Source organism: Ahaetulla prasina, chromosome 10 (assembly GCF_028640845.1).
Source record: "Ahaetulla prasina isolate Xishuangbanna chromosome 10, ASM2864084v1, whole genome shotgun sequence".
NCBI lineage: Eukaryota > Metazoa > Chordata > Lepidosauria > Squamata > Colubridae > Ahaetulla > Ahaetulla prasina.
The window spans coordinates 32,987,784-33,011,660 of NC_080548.1; the positions used below are offsets into that span (position 1 = coordinate 32,987,784).

Sequence of the window (23,877 nt, forward strand, 5' to 3'; positions counted from 1 at the left end):
GACCTCACCCCATTCCTAAGAGGTCTGTATGGGGCGTGCATAAGAGCACAAAAGTGCCTACCGTTCCTGTCCTATTGTTTCCTTCCATTATATCAAATTAATATAGTTATTGCATACTTTTGCCCATATATATGCTTATATGATATATAGTTATTTTATGTTGATGCTTGTATATTGTTGTGAAAAATAAAAAGAAAAGAAAAGAAAAGAAAAGAAAAGAAAAGAAAAGAAAAGAAAAGAAAAGAAAAGAAAAGAAAGACTGACGACCAAGTCGATGTGGCTGCTTTACAGAGAACTTCAAAGAGGAGGCCTGAAAGAAACCAGGATCGGAGGCAGTGCTGAGAACAAACCAGGCAGGAGGAAACAAAGGGGCCTTCAAAAGCAACCTAATTATTTGCCTCACAAGCTAATTGGGGTACAAAGCTCTGTGTGTGTGTGTGTGTTGCACAGGTAATAAAAGATGCAAAGAAAAGAAGAGAATCAAGAGCGGTTACCAGCCCCGAGAGCCAGGCGGAGGCTGCGTGTTGAAAACGAGAAGAAAAGAAATGGTGGAAAGAATAACAAGAGTTGGAAGGGACCTTGAGGTCTTCTAATCCAACCCCTTGCTCGGCAGGAGATCCTCTACCATTCCACACAAATGGCTATCCCAATCTCTTCTTAAAACTTCCAGTGTTGGTTCATTCACAACTTCTGGAGGCAAGTTGTTCCACTGATTCATTGTTCTCACTCTCAGGAAATTCCTCCTTCGTTCTAGGTTGCTTCTCTCCTTGATGAGTTTCCATCCGTTGCTTCTTGTCCTGTGCTTTGGAAAACAGGTGGACCACACACACACCATCACCTCTTCTCTGTGGAAGCCCGTTAGATATTGGAAGTCTGCTACCAAGTCACCCTAGGCCTTCTCTTTGTTAGACTAGGCCAGGAGGCAATGTGGCTCTTTCATCCGTCTGCTGCTCCCTGTCGCCAGTCAGCTCCAATTGATAGGGCTTTCGGCTAGGACAGGTAGAAGAAAAAGGACGCCTTGCTAGGAGGAGGCTCTTATGGTGGGGGAAGATTTGAACTGGAGGCTTCTGGTTAGGACCTTTGTGGCTCTTTGAGTGTTTAAGGTTGCCGACCCCTGGACTAAACATACCCAGTTCCTGCAACCGTTCTTCATATGTTTTAGCCTCCAGTCTCCTAATCATCTTTGTTGCTCTTCTCTGCACTCTTTCCAGGGTCTTAGCATCCTTTTAATATCCTGGCAGTGATCATCCCATTCGGTCCAGACCGTCCCTCAGCTGAGCGATTTTATCGTATAGATAACCACTAAACTCCTCGGCTCGTCCCTGCAAAGGGTCATCCCGCACCTCCTGATGTAGGAGAGAGCGGGTCACCCGAAACAGGGCGGCCGGGCGGTTATCTGCCGATGCAATGAGGGTGGGGGCGAGAGCGCCTCGCTTCTCATTGCCACTAGGTAGGTCCTAGAATAGGTCCCAACTAGTGTCCGATCAGCTTCGAGCGACTGGACCTCCAGGTGCTCTAGGCGTCTTCTCCGGCGTTTCATCTCCCTCAGCCCCTCGGAGAACCAAGGGGCCGGACGAGATCTGCGCCGGGTCAGAGGCCGCAAAGGCGCGACACGGTCCAGGGCCCCGGCCGCGGCCTGTTCCCAGGCCACGACCAGTTCCTCAGTCGTGCCGTGGGCCAGATCCTCAGGGAATGGCCCAAGCTCCGTCTGGAACCTCTCAGGGTCCATCAGGCGCCTGGGACGGAACCTGAAGTCCACACGTCTTCAGGCTGCAAGGTTGAGAAACGCTGGTTTAGATATTCATTTGTAGTTTCGTGGAATGGATCCAACGGCGACCAAGGATTGCAGCCAAAAGATACATTCATAGACCAAATCAAGTCAAATTATGAATTAAAAGAAAATCCTTGCTGGAAAGATGGTCGGGGAGAGCCAAAACCAAACAGCCCAGGTTGTGGTTGTCTAAGAAGTGTGGAGTTGTGTTAGAAGGGCATACAATGGAATCTGTATTGGTCACGAGCTGAAATGCAGCGAGGAACAAGGACTGGGGCTCTTCCGGTTTCCATTACACCAAATTTCACAATGTGGGAGGCAGCAAGATTTGGGGGGCTGAGTAATTATGGGGCCAAAGGTACCATAGGCTATATTTTAATTCTGGCTGCCTATTTTTAGATTGCCACCGAGTTTAAGAGCAAGCACCTAGATTGATATTTTTTCCCCCCGAGGGCATGGGAGAACACAACAGACAAATAAAAAACAAGGGGTTTTTTGTTCTTAAATACAGATAGTCCTTGATTTACGACCATAATTGAGTCCAACATTTCTGTAGCTGAGTGAGACATTTGTTCAGGGAGCTTCGCTTCATTTTGTAACCTTTCTGGCCACTGCTGTTTAAGTGAATTGCTCACTAACCACAGTTGTTAAGTTAGTCACACGGCCATTAAGTGAATCTGGCTTCCCCATTGACTTTGCTCATCAGAAGGTCGCAAAAGGGGATCACCTGACCCGGGACATGGCAACCGTCATAAATATGAATCAATTGCCAAGTGTCTGGATTTTGACCACGTGCCCACAGGGAGGCTGCAAGGGTTTTGAGTGCGGAAAAACGGCGATAAATCACTTTTTTCAGTGCTGTTGTAACTTTGAACGGTCAGTAAGTGAACCATTTGTAAGCCGAGGACTACCTGTAATGCGTTTTTGGGTTGCAATAAGAGAGATTGTTCTGAAAGGAGAGATTCCCCACCCGTCTGACTTTGGAGAGAGCAGTTGTGAAGAGAGAGAGAGGACTCCGACAGGACCTGTGCTTAACTCATAGAATCATCTATTGCAATGTCCTTCCTGTTAAAGACTTCTTCAGCTTCAATCGCAATAATACAAGAGCAAACAATAGATTTAAACTTAATGTTAATCGCTCCAATCTTGATTGCAGAAAATATGACTTCTGTAACAGAGTTATTAGTGCTTGGAACACTTTAGCTGACTCTGTGGTCTCTTCCCATAATCCCAAAAGCTTTAACCAAAAACTGTCTATTGACCTCACCCCATTCCTAAGAGGTCTGTAAGGGGCCTGCATAAGAGCACAAAAGTGCCTACCGTTCCTGTCCTATTGTTTCCTTCCATTATATCAAATTAATATAGTTATTGCATACTTTTGCCCATATATATGCTTATATGATATATAGTTATTTTATGTTGATGCTTGTGTATATTGTTGTGAAAAAATAAAAAAGAAAGAAAGAAAGAAAGAAAGAAAGAAAGAAAGACTGACAACCAAGTCGATGTGGCTGCTTTACAGAGAACTTCAAAGAGGAGGCCTGAAAGAAACCAGGATCGGAGGCAGTGCTGAGAACAAACCAGGCAGGAGGAAACAAAGGGGCCTTCAAAAGCAACCTAATTATTTGCCTCACAAGCTAATTGGGGTACAAAGCTCTGTGTGTGTGTGTGTGTTGCACAGGTAATAAAAGATGCAAAGAAAAAGAAGAGAATCAAAGAGCGGTTACCAGCCCCCGAGAGCCAGGCGGAGGCTGCGTGTTGAAAACGAGAAGAAAGAAATGGTGGAAAGAATAACAAGAGTTGGAAGGGACCTTGAGGTCTTCTAATCCAACCCCTTGCTCGGGCAGGAGATCCTCTACCATTCCACACAAATGGCTATCCCAATCTCTTCTTAAAAACTTCCAGTGTTGGTTCATTCACAACTTCTGGAGGCAAGTTGTTCCACTGATTCATTGTTCTCACTCTCAGGAAATTCCTCCTTCGTTCTAGGTTGCTTCTCTCCTTGATGAGTTTCCATCCGTTGCTTCTTGTCCTGTGCTTTGGAAAACAGGTGGACCACACACACACACCCATCACCTCTTCTCTGTGGAAGCCCGTTAGATATTGGAAGTCTGCTACCAAGTCACCCCTAGGCCTTCTCTTTGTTAGACTAGGCCAGGAGGCAATGTGGCTCTTTCATCCGTCTGCTGCTCCCTGTCGCCAGTCAGCTCCGCAATTGATAGGGCTTTCGGCTAGGACAGGTAGAAGAAAAAGGACGCCTTGCTAGGAGGAGGCTCTTATGGTGGGGGAAGATTTGAACTGGAGGCTTCTGGTTAGGACCTTTGTGGCTCTTTGAGTGTTTAAGGTTGCCGACCCCTGGACTAAACATACCCAGTTCCTGCAACCGTTCTTCATATGTTTTAGCCTCCAGTCTCCTAATCATCTTTGTTGCTCTTCTCTGCACTCTTTCCAGGGTCTTAGCATCCTTTTAATATCCTGGCAGTGATCATCCCAAGATGGCCTGAGAAGGTCCATGTGGCACTCCAGGGTCCAGGAGCAAAAGGAGGCAGAGGAGCAGCTCATGGGCTGACTTGTCCCAGGAGCACAGCTGAGGTCCACAGAACATCTCAGGTGACATTGGTTGCCTTGACGAGAGACCCAAATCTTGCGTACGCGATATCCCATGCCCGACCAGACAGGATCTTGGCCTCTCTTGAGGAGGATAGTCCCCATCCTGTCTCCAAAGTTTTCCACTCTGAGATTGTATTTCTGAAAGATCGTGAGGAATGTCAATAACGAGGCAAATTCTACGGATGCCGAGAGATGTTTGATGGGACACATTCGGCAAGATGGCTTCCCGTCCAAAACCTTTCCAACATCTACACAATGTCAGGCTTTGTCTTCTTGTGTTGAAGGGCAAGCTCAGGCCTTTAGGTGCGGAGTTGAGGGATTGCTGTAGCTGAACAACTGGAAGGGTGAAATGTAGGCTCTGCAAGGACCACAAAGCAGAAATGGAAACTTCACAGAAGGACCTTCCTCGGACAGAATCAGGGGCTCATAGCAGGAATTCCAAGGAGATCCTTCAAGGAGCCACTTCCAGGAATGACACCTTCTTCAGATTTGGTGTGGAGCCGATTCCACATTGGCTGTCTGTGGAGGAAGAAGGGGGCTGGCCCCCAGTCTCTTTCCTTCGTTATGGAAGCCCCTGCGCATCACAGCTGCCAGGTATCTGAAGAGAACCTTGGGAACGGGGGGCGGGGGGGGGGGGAAAGAGTAAAGAGAAGGCAATTTTTTTATAACTCTAAGGGTAATTCAGCCAGCCCTCGACTTATGAAACTATAATTGATTCTTGGAGTTCTTTGAACTTAGTTGCTTCCTTGTAAATGTTTCATAACCCAACTAGGTAATATCATCAGTGCTATGAGGAAGTGGGGTTTGTGGACAGGAGGAGGAGGAACAGGACTGTGGGATCCTTGTGGTCTCTGAACTAGGTGGTTTACTTGGAGATGTTTCATAACCCAACTAACTAACATCATCAATGAATGTGGGTTTTGTGTCCTGTTTATATACAGTCACTTGCTCTTCCAGTTCTGATGGTAATTAGGATACTTTCTGCTTGATTGTTTGTCTGGTGTTAATCCCTGTTTACCTTCCCAATTCTCCTTACCTCCCAGGCCTTCTCAACTTCCAGAGTCCAATCGTCTTTGAGAATTGGCCGAACAGCCTGGATGAATTGAATTCCAATGTACTGAGAAAAAAAGAAAAGAAAAATATAAAAAGCCAAAGAAACAATGGTAATTTTGGGAAAGAAAGTGGATTACCTGCTGTGAATTACTAGCAATTTTTATAGCCGTTGGGTTGCTTTAAAATATGTGTGTTACAGGCCACAAACATTTTAAGAGATACAGTTGTGGTTCTACAATAACATCTGAGAAGAGGATAAAATTTTATGATGCAATTCCCTCGCCTCACACCATGAATTTTACAAGGGTTTAGACGTGGTCATTTTTCATTTGTCTTCTTCCTCCTTTTTGTGCTACAGCTTCTTTCTTTCTTAGCAAAACCAATCAGGCAACAACAACAACAACAACAACAAAAATCTAAAGAAACCAAAAAGCAACACATCTGCATATTTTAACGGAGGACAGTGGAAACATCCCACCTGCAATGCCTCTGCATTATGGGAACCAGGAGATCAACCAAGCATTTAGAAAAGCAACAATACTATTCACAAGGGAATATGGCTGCCCCTCCTATGCAGGACAAGGAGAGGAAGGACCTGGGGGCGGAGTTAAAAGAGGAATCAGCCTAGTAGAATCCCTACATAGCCACAAGTGAACTAAGCCCAACTTCCCTTGAATTCAGAGAACTTGTATCTAATTCCTAGCTGGTGCTAACCCTTAGTTGAGAAGATTCCTACTTGTAAGCCCTTAGCAATAAATCAGCTGAATTGAACCGTGTGGACTTGGTCTTTCACCCCTGACCCATCTAACAGCCTGTGGTTGGTTGCTGTCTGCAAAAATAGCTTGGTAACAGTTGGACAAAGTCCAGATGGTTTGCAAAGATGGCCAATTGCAGGACCACAGTGTTCTAAAATACATTTTCTTATTATGTAAACTATAAAAGGGAAGGTGTGATTTTTTCCCCATCTGGTTCTCTCTCTTGCGAAATCAATAAGAGAATCCTTTTCAACTGAAAGGTTGCCAGCAAATTATAAATTAAACGATATTCCTTTTTCCTGGTGTCATAATTGGGGTGCAGCGTACCAAGGTTCTTATCTAGAAGCCAGATTTGGCCATCAGGGCGGAGTCAAAAGAGGGCTCAGGCTAGAATCCCTACATAGCCACAAATGGTCTAAGTCCAGTGCCCCCTGAATTCCATGAAGCCTTATCTGTCTCCACACAGGTGCTAACGTTAATTGAGAAGATTCCTGTGCGTAGGCTTTTAGCAATAAAATAGTTTAAGGGAAGATCGATTTATGTGGATCTGAGCTTTCGCATCTGACACCTTCCAGTCTAAAAAGGGAGAGGATCAAAAGGCAATCTGGAATTAGGAATATCCTTCTTAGGAGATTCAAGATCTGAACTGCTTTAGTTCTTCAGTAGGATGTGTAGGGCGGTCTATGACAATTCATCACAGCCAACTCACCGTGGCCATCTTTATTTATTTATTTACAACAGAGTTGGAAGGGACCTTGTAGGTCATCTAGTCCAACTTCCCACCCAAGCAGGAGACCTTACACCATTTCAGACAAGTGGCAGTCCAGTCTCTTTTTGAAAGCTTCCAGTGATGAAGCTCCCACAACTTCTGAAGGCAACTTCTGTTCTATGGGTTCACTGCCAGGAAAGTCCTCCTTATTCCCAGGTTGAATCTCTCCTTAGTCAGTTTCCATCCATTATTCCTTGTCCGGCCTTCGGGTGCCTTGGAGAATAGCTTGACCCCCTTCCTCCTCTCTGTGGCAGCCCCTCAAATATTGGAAGATGCTCTCCTGTCTCCCCTGGTCCTTCTCTTCCCTAGACTAGCCAGGCCCAGTTCCTGCAACTGTTCATCATATCTTTTAGCCTCCAGTCCCCAAATCTTGTCATAGGACAGCTTGCTGTGGGGCAAGAGTTACCCTAATATCAAATAAATGGTGGAATAGAATCATTAAAGAAAGGATGCAAAAGGAGGAACGGAATGAAATGGGAATAGCAAAAATTAAAATATTTTTTTCTTTATTTTAAATAATTGTGGCAAATAGAATTGTTAACTTTCCTGCAGTGAGTTAGCCATGGTGAGTTGGCGGCAGAAAGTTGGCTGGGTCAAGTTGCCCCATTCCCTGTGTCCTTCCTCTCACCTCGTAGTAGTTGGGGGGAGCTTTGTAATGGAAGTGGTTCTTTCCCAGCTCAAAGGCCAGAAGCTCCAGTTTGTCTTCTTGATCCAGCCGGGCCACGCTCTTCTCAACGAAGGACATCACTCTGGTGAGGGCGAGAGAAGAGAGCAGACCTCTTTGTTGGGCTGTGTTTGTCCTCTGTGGGACGCCAGGCCCCCATTCCTAGGAAATCTATTGAAGACCCATAGCAAAGTTCTGGGAAGTTTGGATTCAGCCTTGCGTAAGAAGGGAGAAGAGAGGAATTCTCCAAGTTATGGGAAACGTCTAGGAAAGAAAAGGAAAGCAACTCTCTCTTCCCATCCATGGATCCCTAGAGGGTCTGTGAGGTGGGGCGGTGTGGGGGAGGAGAGGGACTTGGAGGTCCCAAAGTAGTGAGGTAATCCATTCAGAGTCTAGACTTGTGTTTCCCAATCTTGGCAGCTTGAACTTCAACTCCCAGAATTCTTTCTTTCAACTCAAAGAAAGCTTTGCTGGCTGGGGAATTCTGGGAGTTGAAGTCCACCCCTCTTCAAGCTGCCAAGATTGAGAAACACTGGCCTAGATATCCTGATTTCTTAGTTGGCCTTCAAGGATTATTTTAATCTCCTCCAGAACCCATTAAGATCAAGAGATAAAACCAAGATGATAATGAAGGCCATATGTACCCTTCCTCTCCAAAAAACGGGAACGATTGTGTTGCAGTGGCCAAATGTCAAGCCCACGGGGAAGATAAAAGCCAGAAAAATAAAAAAAGAGATTCCCCTCCCCCACCAACCCTCTGCCAAAGAGCACCAAAGCCGTCCAACTGCATGCCGGCTGGGAAATTCTGAGAGTTGAAGTCCACCCACCTTAAAAGATCAGTAGTATGTTGGCTAGGGAATTCTGGGAGTTGAAATCCAAGCATTGTAAAAGTTTATTAACATGTTAGCTAGGGAATTCTGGGAGTTGAAGTCCACCCTACTTAGGATCCTTGCTGGGGAATTCTGGGAGTTGAAGTCCACGCATTGTAAATGTTTATTAAGATGCTGGCTGGGGAGTTCTGGGAGTTGCATTCCACAGGTCCATAAGTCCCTGCTTTATGTCATTCTGGACAAATGGCTGTCCAGTCTCTTCTTGAAAATCTCCAGTGATGGAGCACCCAGAACTTCCAGAGGCAAGCTGTTCCACTGGTGAATTGTCCTCGTTGTCAGGAAAATTCTCCTTATTCCTGGATCATGGAAGGATGCAAATGCCCTTGTGTTGCCCACGGCCACAATGAAGGATCCAAGCATCACCTGAGAACCATCTCTAAAGGGGACGATGGACTCTCAGTCCAGGTGGCCCTGCCGTTTGGGTGGAGGAGACCCAGAAGCCTGGCCCAAAGAGGACCTCCAGACCCACCTGAGGCCATGAGCCTGCAGTTCCTTACTCATCTTCAGCTGCTGCAGATCATCCACATCACGGAAGAGGAAAAAGACGTCTTTACACTCCGGGTGGGTCTCAAAGAGTCTGGAAAAGAAACGGGAGACGGTCCAGAGAGGAAAGTTCCTTGGGAGGTCTTCTTCCTCCAACCTGTAATGGACTGTGAGGTCCCCAAAAGACAGGAGGAGAAGGAGGAGGAGGAGGAGGGGGAGGAAGAGGAGGTGCAGCCTAGGCAACGGTCAGATAAGAGCAGTGGTGGGATTTAAGTAATTTAACAACCGATTCTCTGTCCTAAGGATTTCTTCCAACAACCAGTTTGTCAGACTGCTCAGAAAGCTAACAACCGGTTCTCCTGAAATGGTGCGAACCGGCTGAATCCCATCCCTGGATAAGAGTCCACTCAGCCCACAGTAGGAAAAGGAGCCTGGCAAACATCTCAAAGGACCCTCCCCAGTTTCTGAGACTGTAAAGGTGGAGGGGGTGGTGGAAACAGATGTACAGGAAGTCCTCGACTTACCACCACAATTGAGCCCAACGTTTCTGTTGCTAAGTGAGACAGTTGTTAAGTATGTTTTTGCCCCATTTTACGACCTTTCTTGCCACAGTTGTTAAGTGAGTCACTGCAATGGTTAAGTTGGTCACACGGTTGTTAAGTGAATCTGGCTTTCCCATTGACTTTGCCTGTCGGGAGGTCCCAAAAGGGGGATCACGTGATCCCGGCGTACCGTCATAAATAGGAGTCAGTTGCCAAGCATCTGAATTTTGATTCCGTGGCCATAGGGATGCTGCAAACGGCCATAAGCCACTAGCCTTTTTATACAATAAAATAGTATATAAATAAATAAATAGTATATAAATAAGAATACAAATTATTATTTGTATATAAACTAGTATTTGTATACTATAAACAGTATATAAATATAAATAAGTATATAGAGTAGTATTTATATACTACAAATATTATCTTTATTGCAAGGTTACATTAAGAGAGCCTTGCAGTGAGGGGCCCTTGATGCTCGCTGGCCTTGATTGTTTCCCTGCGCGCATTTCATTGCCCAAACTAGGTTAAATCATCATTGCTAAATATTCTCCTTTATTAGCAACTTGCAAGCCTGAAAGTTCATTTCTCGCCCCCCCCCCCTTTACAGTCCCAGAAAGTGGGGAGGGTCCCTTCTGAGCTAATATAATATAACAACAGAGTTGGAAGGGACCTTGGAGGCCTTCTAGTCCAACCCCCTGCCCAGGCAGGAAACCCTACACCATCTCAGTCAGATGGTTATCCAACATTTTCTTAAAAATTTCCAGTGTTGGAGCATTCACAACTTCTGCAGGCAAGTCGTTCCACTTATTAATTGTTCTAACTGTCAGGAAATTTCTTCTTAGTTCTAAGTTGCTTCTCTCCTTGATTAGTTTCCACCCATTGCTTCTTGTTCTACCCTCAGGTGCTTTGGAGAACAGCCCGACTCCCTCTTCTTTGTGGCAACCCCTGAGATATTGGAACACAGCTATCATGTCTCCCCAGTCCTTCTTTTCATTAAAGTAGGCATACCAAGTTCCTGCAACCGTTCTTCATGTTTTAGCCTCCAGTCCCCTAATCATCTTTGTTGCTCTTCTCTGCACTCTTTCTAGAGTCTCAACATCTTTTTTATATCGTGGCGACCAAAACTGGACGCAATATTCCAAGTGTGGCCTTACCAAGGCATTATAAAGTGGCACTAACACTTCACGTGATTCTATCCCTCTGTTTATGCAGCCCAGAACTGTGTTGGCTTTTTTAGCAGCTGCTGCACACTGCTGGCTCATATCTAAATGGTTATCCACTAGGACTCCAAGATCCCTCTCACAGGTACTACTATTGAGCAAGGTACCACATATACAGCTGTTTACCAGGCCCCCTTTTCTCCTGAGGGCTGAGGGGTCTCTTATCTGACCGTTGCTTATTCTGCAGCTCCTCTTCCTCCTGTCTGTCTTCTCCCAGACCAGACAACCCATCCACACGCTCAGAGGCGTTTTTCAACCCCTTTTCTTTCCTCCCCTATCTTTGAAGCTCTGTCACCTCCCACGTCCCTCCCCTGGTTTTATGGCATCTTCTTTCGCTTAAAAAAAATGGGGGGGAGGGGGATAAACACAAGAATTGTTTAAGGAATGTTTATCCTGGCCTTTGTCATCGTGATCCCAGGATGTTTAAAACTCTCTTCAAACAAAAGCCATGCCAACACAATCTGTAAAAGCCATCTGAAAAGCACATGTTAAAACAGCTGCGCAAAGCGAGCCAAGCTGGGAATTGGCTCCCCGGAGACTGAAGTGCCCGTGAGATCCCCAAGGAAGTGCCAGATCGCATAGCCCTAAAATCTACTGATCCTTTCATTTGTTATTTTTTGATGCCTGGCTGGCCTCTGCAGCATGTTGCACCCCCAAGATTTTAAATCTCAGCTCCCACCTCCCGTCTCTTTCCACCACCCATCCTGGTAACGGTTACATTGGGAAGAGAAGAAAGAGGGGAGGGAGGGGAAGGGAAGGGAAGGGAGGAGAGGAGAGGAGAGGAGAGGAGAGGAGAGGAGAGGAGAGAAGAGAAGAGAAGAGAAGAGAAGAGAAGAGAAGAGAAGAGAAGAGAAGAGAAGAGAAAACGGAATGGAATGGAATGGAATGGAACAGAACAGAACGGAACGGAATAGAATAGAATAGAATTTTTTATTGGCCAAGTGTGATTGGACTTACAAGGAATTTGTCTCTGGTACATAAACTGTCATTATACCTTAACACACTTGTAAGTGGATCATCAGCTTCCTAACTAACAGGAAGCAGCAGGTGAAGCTAAGCAGAATCACATCAGATACCTGTACATAACAGATGACACAACTGTGATCGGTCTCTTTCGAGACAATGATGAATCCACATAGAGACAGGAGGTTGAACAACTAGCCTCGTGGTGCGACCGGAACAATCTGGAACTGAACACACTCAAAACCATAGAAATGGTGGTAGACTTTCTCCTAAACCCTCCCATACTACCACCTCTTACAATACTAGACAATGCAGTATCAATGACCTCACCCCATTCCTAAGAGGACCATAAGGGGCGTGCATAAGCGCACAAACGTGCCTACCGTTCCTGCCCTATTGTTTTTCTTTTCTTTTCTTCTTCCTCTATATATATTGATGCTTATACCTCCTAATATTTATTCATATATATGTTTATATACTATATAATTCTTTTTATATGATGTTGTGACAAAATAAATAAATAAATACAAATAAACAGTAGAGACCTTCTAGGTTCTACCATATCGCAAGATCTAAAATGGACACCAAACATCAAAAACGTCATCAAAAAAGCACAACAAAGAATGTTCTTTCTGCGCCAACTCAGGAAGCTCAACCTGCCCAAGGAGTTACTGATCCAATTCTACAGAGGAATTATTGAGTCTGTCATCTGCACCTCTATAACTGTCTGGTTTGGTTCTGCAACCCAACAAGAAAGACACAGACTTCAGAGGATAGTTAGAACTGCAGAAAACATCATGGCTACCAACCTGCCTTCCATTGAGGATCTGAATACTGCACGAGTCAAAAAGAGGGCTGTGAAAATATTTACAGATCCCTCACATCCTGGACATAAACTGTTTCAACTCCTACCCTCAAAATGACGCTATAGAGCATTGCACACCAGAACAACTAGACACAAGAACAGTTTCTTCCCGAACGCCATCACTCTGCTAAAAAAAATAATTTCCTCAACACTGTTAAGCTATTTACTAAATCTGCACTACTATTAATCTTCTCATCGTTCCCATCACCCATCTCTTTCCACTTATGACTGTATGACTGTAACTTTGTTGCTTGTATCCTTACGATTTATATTGATATTGTTTCCTGATTGCTTATTTGAACCCTATGACTATCATTAAATGTTGTACCTTATATTTCTTGACGAATGTATCTTTTCTTTTATGTACACTGAGAGTGTATGCACCAAGACAAATTCCTTGTGTGTCCAATCACACTTGGCCAATAAAAATTTCTATTCTATTCTATTCTATTCTATTCTATTCTATTCTATTCTACGTATAAGCAACAAGTGATAAATAACGATCATAATCATAAAATACAATAACCATAAATCATAAGGTATAACACTCAGCGATAGTCATAAAATATTAAATAAAAGCAATCAACCTAAATCATAAGATAGAAATAACAAGATGCCTTAACAAAGAACCCTACTAATGGTTCGATATCCCAGGGCATAAGACAGTATTGTGGGAATTAGTGGTTTACCGGAGTGATGGCATTGGAGGGTGGGGGCGAAAACTGTCCTTGTTTCTAGTTGTTTTGGTGTGCAGTGCCCTGTAGCATCATCTTAAGGGAAGAAGTTGAAACAGTTTATGACCAGTGTGTGAGGGGTCTGCAGATATTTTCTCAGCCCTCTTTCTGACCTGTGCAATAGGCAGGTCTTCTATGGAAGGCAGGCTGGTTGCAACTGGTTTTTCTCAACCCTGACTATCCGTTGGAGTCTGCACCCATCCTGTTTGGTTGCTGTGCCAGAGCAGACAGTTACAGAGGTACAAATGACAGAGTCTATAATTCCTTTGTAGAGCGCTTATCGGCAGCTCTTTGGGCCATCTGAGCTTTCTGAGTTGGTGCAGGAAGAACATTCTTTGTTGTGCTTTTTGGATGGTGGGCCCTTTAATATAATTCATGTGGAAAAGGTTAAATTGGAAACTTTTCTGCAGAAATGCAAGGCATCTGGAGAGTTGTCTCTGTTGTTCTTACCCCAGCGAAAACAAACAAAGGCAAGGCAACGGTGTTGTGACACACGATTCAGAAGTCGAAAAGGATGTGTTGAAGTTTTGACTGTTCCCGAGCTCTGTGTCTGTAAGCACTTGGCCTTGACTAAATAACAAACAGACCGTCCTTTCTATCAAATTCTTTGAATGTTGTGGTTTCATTAAAAGAGGCTTAAGTTGAATCCCGCCGTGTCTGCTCCAGCGTGGGAGACGTGATCAGCCTTGGGATGGAGTGGATGCTGTAGCCACTTAAAAAGATGTCATTAATTTTGGAGGGCCACCGGTTCGTGGATTTGTGGCTCTCTTTGTGGGAGGAAACTGCACTGAAACTGGATAAGGGAGAGAGACAGGCACAGAAAACGGGAGGGGTTTTCATCGCTGGGAAATTTAGAGCCACTGGCACTTGGGTGGCATAAAAATGTGACCAATTATTCTTATGACTATGCAGGCTGGAATCTGAAGGGGCTGCGGCTGAAAGAGCCATGATGAAGTGAGAGTTAAAAATGAGGAATTGTATATGGTAGTCCTCGCTTTATGACTCAGCCCTCTGTCTCAGTGGGACTAAATTGAGAATCCGTGGGCAACGTTGAAAACCCTCCAAGGCTAATTTGGAAGCAACAGCTGGATCCAGCACTGAAATCATTTGCCAAACATTTTCTCCGAGTAGTACAGGCAGTCCTCGACTTACGACCACAATTGAACCTTTGCTGTTACGTGAGTTTCCCCCCATTTTTACCACCTTTCTTTACCACCATTGTTCAGTGAATCACTCCAGCTGTTAACTTTGTAACATGGTTGTTAAGTGAATCTGGCTTCCCCATGGTCTTGGCTTGTCGCAAAAGGGGACCACGTGACCCTGGGACATTGCAACCGTCATAAATGTGAGCCAATTGCCAGACGTCTGAATTTTGATCACATCACCGTGGGGATGCTGCAACAGTTATACGTATGAGAAAAGGGTCATAAGTCAGCTTTATCACTGCTGTTGTAACTTTGCATGGTTACTAAATGAGTGGTTATAAGTCAAGGTCTATCTGTACCCTCTCTGTTGGTACCCTTATGGGCATTTTGCAGGCAAATGGCTGAAAGAAGAGGAAGGATTTTGGCAACCAAACCTTTGAAAGACTCTTTTGTCCCTTATCAACAAATTTAAGAATATTTTTTTTAAACTCCCTTTTTATGATCCTGTAGACTGTATTAAACATTCTGTGGCTGAAAGATGATTGTACTAGTTCTATCCAGGCATCTGTTGCAACATGGACAACCATTCATTTGAAATGGTCTCAGGTCTCCTGCTTGAGCAGGGGGTTGGACTAGCAGACCTCCAAGGTCCCTTCCAACTATGTTATTCTGTTACTCTGTCCTTCCTTCCTTCCTTCCTTTGAAGGCTTTCAAGAAGAGACAGCCCCTTGCCTGGAATGGCAGAGGGTTTCCTGTTTGAGCACCGGGTTGGACTAGAAGATCTCCAGGGTCCCTTCCAACTCTATTATTCTACGTTCTATGTTCAATGTTTTCCCTCGTTCTTCTGCCAACATGAACAAACTGGATTTCCAGGAACGCCAAAGGAAAAACAGCCCAGGGGACTTGCCTCCTTCGTTGATTCTCAGTTCAAGAAAAATAAAAGTACCTGGGTGGGTTGTAATTTAGGACATTCATCTATTTGGCTCAGATTTTAATTAGCCAGGAGCATTTGAATGGTGCAGCCAGGTGAAAAGCTGATGCCAGCTCCCTCGGCTTCTAAACAAAAGCCATCAGGTGGGCACCTCAGCCTGCAAAACAAGGAGGGCACCTGGGGTGGGAGGTAGGCAGGAAGGTTTCACAAAAGCCGTGGCAAGAAAGGGGAGGCTGGGGCTGCCCTCCTCCCTGCTGCGGCCTCCCTTTGGCTTCCAGGGGGCAGGAGAGGCATTAAGCCAGGTGGACCCCGTGGGGTGAAGCCGAAAAGGGGCACAAGAGAGTTTTGCAAGGGAACTATTATTATTGAAATATATTTGTCAGGGGAGGGAGGGGGGAGAAAATCTATGTGTATGTTTTCTTTTAATGGACATTTTTTTCTTGTCTTGTTTGGTTTACTTTTGTTCTTCTTTCCTTCTTTTTTTTCCTTTTAGAGTTTGTATTTTAATTTTGGAAAAAAATAAAATGAAAAAATAAATAAATAAAAAAAGAGAGCCAGCAAGGAAGGGGGGCTGTAGTTGGGTGGGGGGCTCAAATTCTTCCCCTTCCTTCTTTCTCTCTCTTCCAATGCCAGCCGTTGCCCTTGGCAAACAGGGGGTCTCTTTCCAACAGATTGCAGAGCCCCTTAACATCTGGAAATCAGTCAGGGCTGCTGCAGAGTCTCTGGGCAGATTCTCATCCAGGGTTGATCCACGCTGGCTGGCCAACAAGTTCTCCAGAGACGTTTCCCTCGTTTGCGAGTCAGCGTGGATCAGGCCTGCTGGGAGACTCTGCAGAGGCACGAGTTCCAGATGCGAAATGGTTTCCTGGGGCGGAAAATGCTTTTCGGCTTGGTGTGAGTCTGATAATCACCAGTGGAATTTATTGCCTCATTGAATTACTTGCCTACATCTCAGGGGAATAAAAACTGACCGGCTGCAGCAGTGGGCGTTTCGGCAAGACTGGCCAGAACAGGAGGAGGACAGCGCGGTCCTTGGTGGTCTCTGAGTTGGGTGGTTTTCTTGCAGACGTTTCATAACCCAACTAGGTAACATCATCAGTGCTAGAAGGGTTGCGGAGTGGAGGAAGAGAAGAGGAGGAAGAGGAGGAAGAAGAGGATTATGGGGTACTTGGTGGTCTCTGAGCTTGGTGATTTTCTTGCAGAGATTTCATAACCCAGATAGGAACTTCTCTCCCTTTTAGCACTGATAATGTTCCCTCGTTGGGTCACGAAAGTTCTGCAAGAAAACAACCAAGCACAGAGAGCGCCAAGGACCCCACAGTCCTCCTCCTTTTCCTCCCAAACCCCCTTCCCTTCTAGCACTGACGATGGACCACACAATTCAACCCTGAGCTCCAAAGACCCTCTTGCATTGGGGCCCCAAACCCAGTCGTGGGGCTTGAAGGTGCCAAAGCCGGACCCTTAAGCTGTAGCCCTCCCATTTTCCACCCCTGCCTCTTTCAAAGAGGCGAGGCTGGATCTGGGCCCTTGATGCCAAACCTGCTCCAGGCAGGGTCTGCCCTCCAGACTGGCCCCTCGGTGGAGTTTGGCTTCTTGACTCCCCTGCTTGCGTCCTTCTGCCCGCTGCTGCTTCTGCCTCCATTTTTCTCCCTCCCTCCCTCCTCGAAGCCACCTTGAGTTTGCCGGACACAAAACAGACCCTGCAAAAATCGGTGCGGATCAAAGGTTGTGTGTTTTGTCGAGAGATTCCTGGGGGAGAGGCGAGGCAGGGAGAGAAAAAACAGGTCTCTCTGTGCGCGTGTAGATGTGCAGCGCCACTTCTCTGAGCACCAGGCTAGATGGACCCCCACGCCACCTGGAAAAAGGCCTCTGAGCATGTTCAAAGGGCACGCTGCCACCAAATTGTTGCGGTTTGATGTCCCTGGGCATTGCTAAGTTTAGGGGGTCCTTGATAACCACTCATTTAGGACCGTTCCAAGTTTCAACGGCACTGAAAAAAATGGCTTATAACCAGTCCTCACACTTACAACCATCGCAGCCTGCGCACAGTCACATGATCAAATTCAGGTGCTTGGAAACTGCCGTGTATTTATGACTGTTCCTATATCACGTCATCACCAACTGCAACCTTCCCAGCTGTTTCCGATAAGCAAAGTCAATAGTGGAAGCTGAATTCACTTAATGACCATGTGATTCATTTAACAACTTCAGTGATTTGCTTAACGATAGTTCCCAAAAAAGTCATCAAATTGGGTGTGATTCACTTAAGAACCGCCTTGCTTAGCAATGGAAATTCTGGTCCCGATTTTGGTCGTAAGTCGAGGACTACCTGTATACAGGTGCTTTTCCTGGTTAGCGCCCGTCATTGCAGAGGAGGCAAATGAGGGTTTAGCACAGTCAGAAAGAGATTCAGGAACTCAGGGCAGAATTCAAGCCGTCACCACAGCAACCCTGAAGGCTTTGAGAGCGTCAGATGAATAATTTGGGGTTCCAACTTGAGAGGGGGGTTATGCAAGAATAAGATCCAGATCAGTGGTCGGTGTCAAAAATTTTTACTACCGGTTCTGTGGGCGTGGCTTGGTGGGTGTGGCTTGGTGGGCGTGGCAGGGGAATATTACTGCAAAAATCCCCCCCCCATCAGCTGTTCCAGTGTTGGAACATTTACAACTTCTGGAGGCAAGTCGTTCCACTGATTAATTGTTCTCACTGCCAGGAAATTTCTCCTTAGTTCTAAGTTGCTTCTCTCCTTGATTAGTTTCCACCCATTGCTTCTTGTTCTACCCTCAGGTGCTCTGGAGAACAGCCCGACTCCCTCTTCTTTGTGGCAACCCCTGAGATATTGGAAGATTGCTATCCTGTCTCCCCTGGTCCTTCTCTTCACTAGACTAGCCAGGCCCAGTTCCTGCAATCGTTCTTCATATGTTTTATCCTCCAGTCCCCTAATACTCTTTGTTGCTCTTCTCTGCAGTCTTTCTAGAGTCTCAACATCTTTTTTTACATTGTGGCAATCAAAACTGGATGCAATATTCCAAGTGTGGCCTTACCAAGGCCTTATAAAGTGGTATTAACACTTCACGTGATCTTGATTCTATCCCTCTGTTTATGCAGCCCAGAACTGTGTTGGCTTTTTTGACAGCTGCTGCACACAGCTGGCTCATATTTAAATGGTTGTCCACTAGGACTCCAAGATCCCTTTCACAGTTACTACTATTGAGCAAGGTACCACCTATACCATACCTGTGCATTTGGCTTTCCTTGCCTAAATGTAGAAGCTAACTTTTTTCACCATTGAATTTCATTTTGTTGGAGTAAAGGATTTTCATCCCGTTTGCTCTTTCAACTTGATTGATTGATTTTCAGCTTGATTGCCAATTATCTAGTGGAGACAATTCTCAAGATTCCCATTGTGGATTCTGTTAATGTTTTAAGGGCAGATGGAAACAGTACAAAGAATAAAATAGATCTGGATGTAGAACTTCTCACAAGGGAGAACCGAGATGGAAATCTCAGCGTCAAAGGGGCGGGGAGGGGTTCTTTAAACAGGCATCATGGTTGGCCCAGAATGCCTCCCTGTGAGGGAAGCCAGGGGCCAAGCCTCCGTTTACCCTGCCTGGTGCGTTGAATTTCCTTGGCTGGGGAGCCCGCCAGGCGTGGGAGCAGGCGGCTGATCCCAAGAGATGCAGCTTTGGGATGAATCATCTTGCAAAGTGGAGTCCACTCCGCCGCCCCCCCCCCTTGAGAAACACTATTTTATTTCATTAAATTAGATTTAGAGATGCCGACCCTGGACCGCCGACCTCGGTGGGTGGCTTAGAATTTAGAAAGGAAGAGAAGCCGGATGGCGGAGAAGAATGAACCTCACGCATGAAGGAGGGAGGGAGGGGTGAAGGGAGGGAGGGACGGAGGAAGGGAGCGATGGAGGGATGGAGGGAGGAATGAAGGGAGGGAGGGATGAAGGAAGGGAGGGATGGAGGGTCAAGCGCTCGGCCCTCACCCTGCCTTAGGCCTGGGAGAACAGCCAGGACTTCTAGGGGCACCTTCAGTGAGGCGGGGGAAGCCCCCCAGATCTTTGGGGAAGATGCAGATGCTGCAACAGAGAAAAGTTTTACAGGTAGTCCTCAAGTTACAACCATTTTTTTAGTGACTTGTTGACGTTACAACAGCACTGGAAAAACAGTGACTTAGGACCAATTTCCAGGCTTTTGACCGTCGTCCCAAAGGTGCTTTTTCCAAAGGCCTTTGTTTTTCCTTGAGGACATTTCGCTTCTCATCCAAGGAGCTTCTTCCATTCTGAGTGAATCTGCTGACTCATTCAGTCAGAACAGAAGAAGCTCCTTGGGTGAGAATGGAAAAGTCTTCCAGGAAAAACAAAGGCCTTTTGAAAAAACACCTTTGGGACAACCCTGACCTGGATGACGGACAATTGCCACAGACGCTTCTGGCCCCACAGCCACGTGACCAAAGACCAGCCTTCCCCATCCAGCCGCAAATTTGTGGCTGATGTTGTTCCTTGACTGGGATGTTCCTTGCAAAGAGGCTTACCCAATAAAGACAATTATCCCCACTCTGGCGATGTTCTTATGGAGGATGTTCCAGGACTCCCGGATCCATTCTTTCTGGGCCTCGGAGAGGGGAAACGTTTCATCCACCTCCCCACGGCTGCCGTCCGTCCCGTTCTCATCCAGGCCCGAATCCGAATCCTTCCTGTCGTCCCCCGTGCAGGATAAGGTGCAGCCCATCTGCAACACAGGATTTCCCCACCCTCTGAAGAACAAAAGCAGATCGAAAGCCATCCAGAGAGGGAATAAACCAGGATGAGACCAATAGTTCTCCAGATCTTGGCTTGGGAGGGGTGGGGGGAGAGATACAGCTATTGTTTGACTGCGTGCATTGGTGTTTGTCAACTCTGGTCTCCTTAAGGTGGGTGGACTTCAATTCCCAGAATCCTGCAGCCAGCTCTTAGGAATCCTGGGAGATGAAGTCCACAAGTCTTAAAGTGACCAAGTTTGAGAAACATTGGCATAGAGTGGCTCACTTCAGAATGCAAATTCAACTACAGCAGGTGTCACTAAATTAACCCGACTTAGTTCTTTCCCAAAACAACTGAGGTCAGCGTGTCCCAGTCATGCTGGCCTTCATTCCACCCTGAAGGGAAACCCTGTTGTTTCCTCCACCACCCCCTTGTTCAACCTCCGTAGCATCTTGTTTCTCCTTTTCATGTTTGTTTATTGTGGGTCTGTTTTATTTCAAGCAGGTTGGGTGTCACCTTGCTGGAAAATCCAGCCGCCGCCGGCAGCTTAGCCAGCGAATATCCAAAACTGGCAAAGCACCCCAAAATAACATGGCAGGTACGGAGGGTCTGGGGGATCACGGAACAGGTGGAAAGGGAAGAGGAAGATGGGGAGAGGGGGGAGGAGGAGGATGGCGACTGCAGCGTCCTTGATGCTCTCTGAGCTGGGTTGTTTTCTTGCAGATGTTTCATTACCCAAGAAGGTAACATCATCAGTGCTAGAAGGGAGTGAGGTTTATGGGGAGGGGAGGAGGAGGAGGAGGAAGAATGTGAGGTTTTCTTGCAACATTTCATAAGTAACATCATCAGTGCTACAAGGGAGTGCTCTGTGTTTATATAGGGTCCCTTCTAGCACTGGTGATGTTACCTAGCTTGGATAATGAGACGCCTGCAAGAAAACAACCAAGTAATCAAGTCCTTTATTGATCACTGGAAACATGCCGATCAGGAAGGGTACTTGCATTTGACATCTCCAGGCAAGGCTGGCCTGCTTTTCTCCAGCGGTCAATGCAGGTTTGATGTGGCAAGCTCTTTGCCGTAAACCATACAATGAACGGTTGCAGGACCTGGATATGCCTAGTAGTCTCAGGAAGAGAAGCTCTAGGGGTGACATGATAGAAATCTTCCCATAGCGGAGGGGCTGCCACAGAGAAGAGGGGGGTCTCCTCTAAAGCACCAGAAGGCAGGACAAGAAGCAATGGACGGAACCGAATCAAGCTGGGATTCAGGAGAAGCTTCCTAACAGTGAAGGCAATTGGCTGCTTCCTTCCAGAAGTTGTCGGTGCTCCGTCACTGGAGGCTTCCGAGGAGAGACTGGACAGTCACTTGTCTGAAATGCTATGGAGTAAGAGTATCCAGTCTTGGGGATTTAAAGACTTGTGGACCTCAACTCCCAGATTTCCTCAGCCAGCAATTCTGAGTGTTGAAGTCCACCAGTCTTAAAAGTTCCAAGGTTGGACACCCCTAGTATATAATAGGACTCCTGCTTAAGCCTGAAGACCTCCAACTCTGTATTCTCCCTCTCATCTCCTTTGGTTTGCAAGGGGCCCCAAAAGAGACTTATAGCCAGCCCCTCAACCTGAGGAAGCCCCTCTGCCCGAAAGAAGGAAGATTCGACAAATGCCTACTTACTGATGGAAGTGGGTTCCTTTGGTGGTCCAGGCAGGAGAGCCGAGTGCGAGAAGGTGCCTTTTGCAGAGAAAAAAGAGCAAAGCTTTCCCAGGCGACTTGTGTGAGTCCGTCTCCCCTTCACACTCTTGGCTCTTCTGCAATTCCCAGCCAGGTGCATCCCAGACGGACTGGAGCACAGGCAGGCATCCTCGGGATCCTAAAGTCTGCCCGGTTTAGCTTTCTCCCCCCCTCCCACAAACTCACCTCCAGTGCCTCAAATCTGAGACCTCACCGGGCTCAGGTGGGTCAATGGGCAAGAGATCTGCCTTGGCTGCTGCAGAGATCGACGCCTGCTCACCCCAAAGTGCTGGACGGGGGGGGGGCAGCGAAAGGGGGCTTGTGCAGAAGCTGGCGGAAGTTGCGCCAGGAGAATTCTAGTTTTTCCAGCTGACTGGAAGGATTGGTGTCCAGTTTGGTCCTGTAGTTAAAGGGGCTGGACTAGGAGCTGGGAGATGTAGAGATCTGGGTGATCTTGGGCTTCTCTCTCTCTCTCTCTGGAGGAAGAAAAGAAAGAAAAAAAGGAAAAGGAAGGAAAGAAAGAATGAAAGAAGAAAGGAAGGAAGGCAGAGGAAGCGAAGGAAGAAGAAAGGAAGGGAGAGAGGATAGAAGGAAAAAAGAAAGAAAAAGAAAAGGAGGGACGAATGGCAGGCAGGCAGAGGAAAGAAAAAAAGCAGAGGGAGGAAGGGAGGGAAGGAGAGAGAGAAAGAGAGAAAGAAAGAAAAAAGGGAAGGAAGAAAGGAAGGAAGGAAGAAAAAAGAAAGAAAGAAAGAAAGAAAGAAAGAAAGAAAGAAAGATTCAGCTTTACTCTGAGTCTTGTCCCTCGTGGCTCTAATCTAAGGCAACCGAGTGATTTTTGAAAGCCGTGGCCAGCCTCATGCTGCCTAGTGTCTTGAAGCACGTAGCCTCCTTCGCACCCAGTTCCAAGGCTCCCAGATGCCCCCAAGCCCGGCGTTCCCAGGCCGCTTGTGGGCTGCCCCTGGCCTCCTGTTCTTTGGCCTTTGGGGAAGAAGCCAACGGAAGTCCTTCAACCCAGATGGGAAAAACCTCTGGGGCTGCTCCTGCCCTCTTCCACCCCTCCGTGGCATGAAACAGGCTGAAGGGTTGAGCTGCCTGGGAACCCTCCGATTGGGGGCGGGGGCGGGGGGACCTCAGGCACATGGTTGCTCACCCATGACCCATCTTCACAGGGAAGACGACTCAGCAAAAAAGCAGAAGCTGGAGAGCCTATTGCAAAAAAGCTCAGCTCGTAGGTAGCTGGTGTGGAGCCAGGCAGTTTGACCCCCTCTCCCATCTTCATCCCATCTGTCTCATCTGCCTCTTGGCTGGGTGATTTTAGGACTTGGGGATATGACTACAGGGGGGAAATGGGCATAACCCGTCAGTTGCATCCCAACTCCCAAATTTCCCCCAAGTATTGGCAGCAATGCCAAGATCTCGTGGAATAGATGACGTAGTTCCAGTAGAAGGCAATCTGTGCGGCTCCCGGGATGGGCTGCAGAGTCTTTGGGGGTTCTTTGAGCTTAGCTGTTTTTCTTGCAGACCTTTTATCACCAAGCCAGGTAACGTCATCAGTGCTAGAAGGGTTTGCAGAGAGGAAGAGGAGGAGAACTGTTGGGTCTTCGGTGCTCCAGGAACCCAGTTGTCTGTTTACAGGCATTTCATGACCCAACGTGGGAACATCATCAGGCCTAGGAAGGAGCGGGGCTTTTGGACGGGAGGAGAAGGGGGAGAGGAGGGGGGGGGCTGTGGGGTCCTTGGTGCTCTCTGAGCTTGGTTGTTTTCTTGCAGACCTTTCATGACCCAACAAGGGAACATTATCAGAGCTAATAAACACAGGTTTTACGCTGTATATAAAGATGATGAAAATTCTGGCTACCCCTATTTTAGGACTCCCTTGGATGGAAAAGGGCCACCTTTGGCAGTTGGGGAGGGCTCAGAGGCCAGGCAGCTGGAGCCAGATCGCATGGGCAGGGCTGGTGGGGGGAGCAGACTGGGGAAGGGGAGATGTGGCTTTTG

General features: G+C 46.7%; 1 protein-coding gene across 1 annotated transcript; it reads right to left on the reverse strand.

Moving 5' to 3' along the window:
• Positions 1 to 3,473: 3,473 nt before the first annotated feature.
• On the reverse strand, positions 3,474 to 22,023 carry LOC131204775 (neuroglobin-like). Its single transcript, XM_058196339.1, has 6 exons — positions 21,823 to 22,023; positions 19,944 to 20,165; positions 8,982 to 9,089; positions 7,587 to 7,707; positions 5,418 to 5,498; positions 3,474 to 4,990 (listed from the first exon to the last, which is right to left on the reverse strand). Exons 2-6 carry the CDS (start codon positions 20,138 to 20,140, stop codon positions 4,865 to 4,867), a joined length of 633 nt encoding a protein of 210 aa, XP_058052322.1. The 5' UTR covers positions 20,141 to 20,165; positions 21,823 to 22,023; the 3' UTR covers positions 3,474 to 4,864.
• Between the last annotated feature and the right edge of the window lie 1,854 nt (positions 22,024 to 23,877).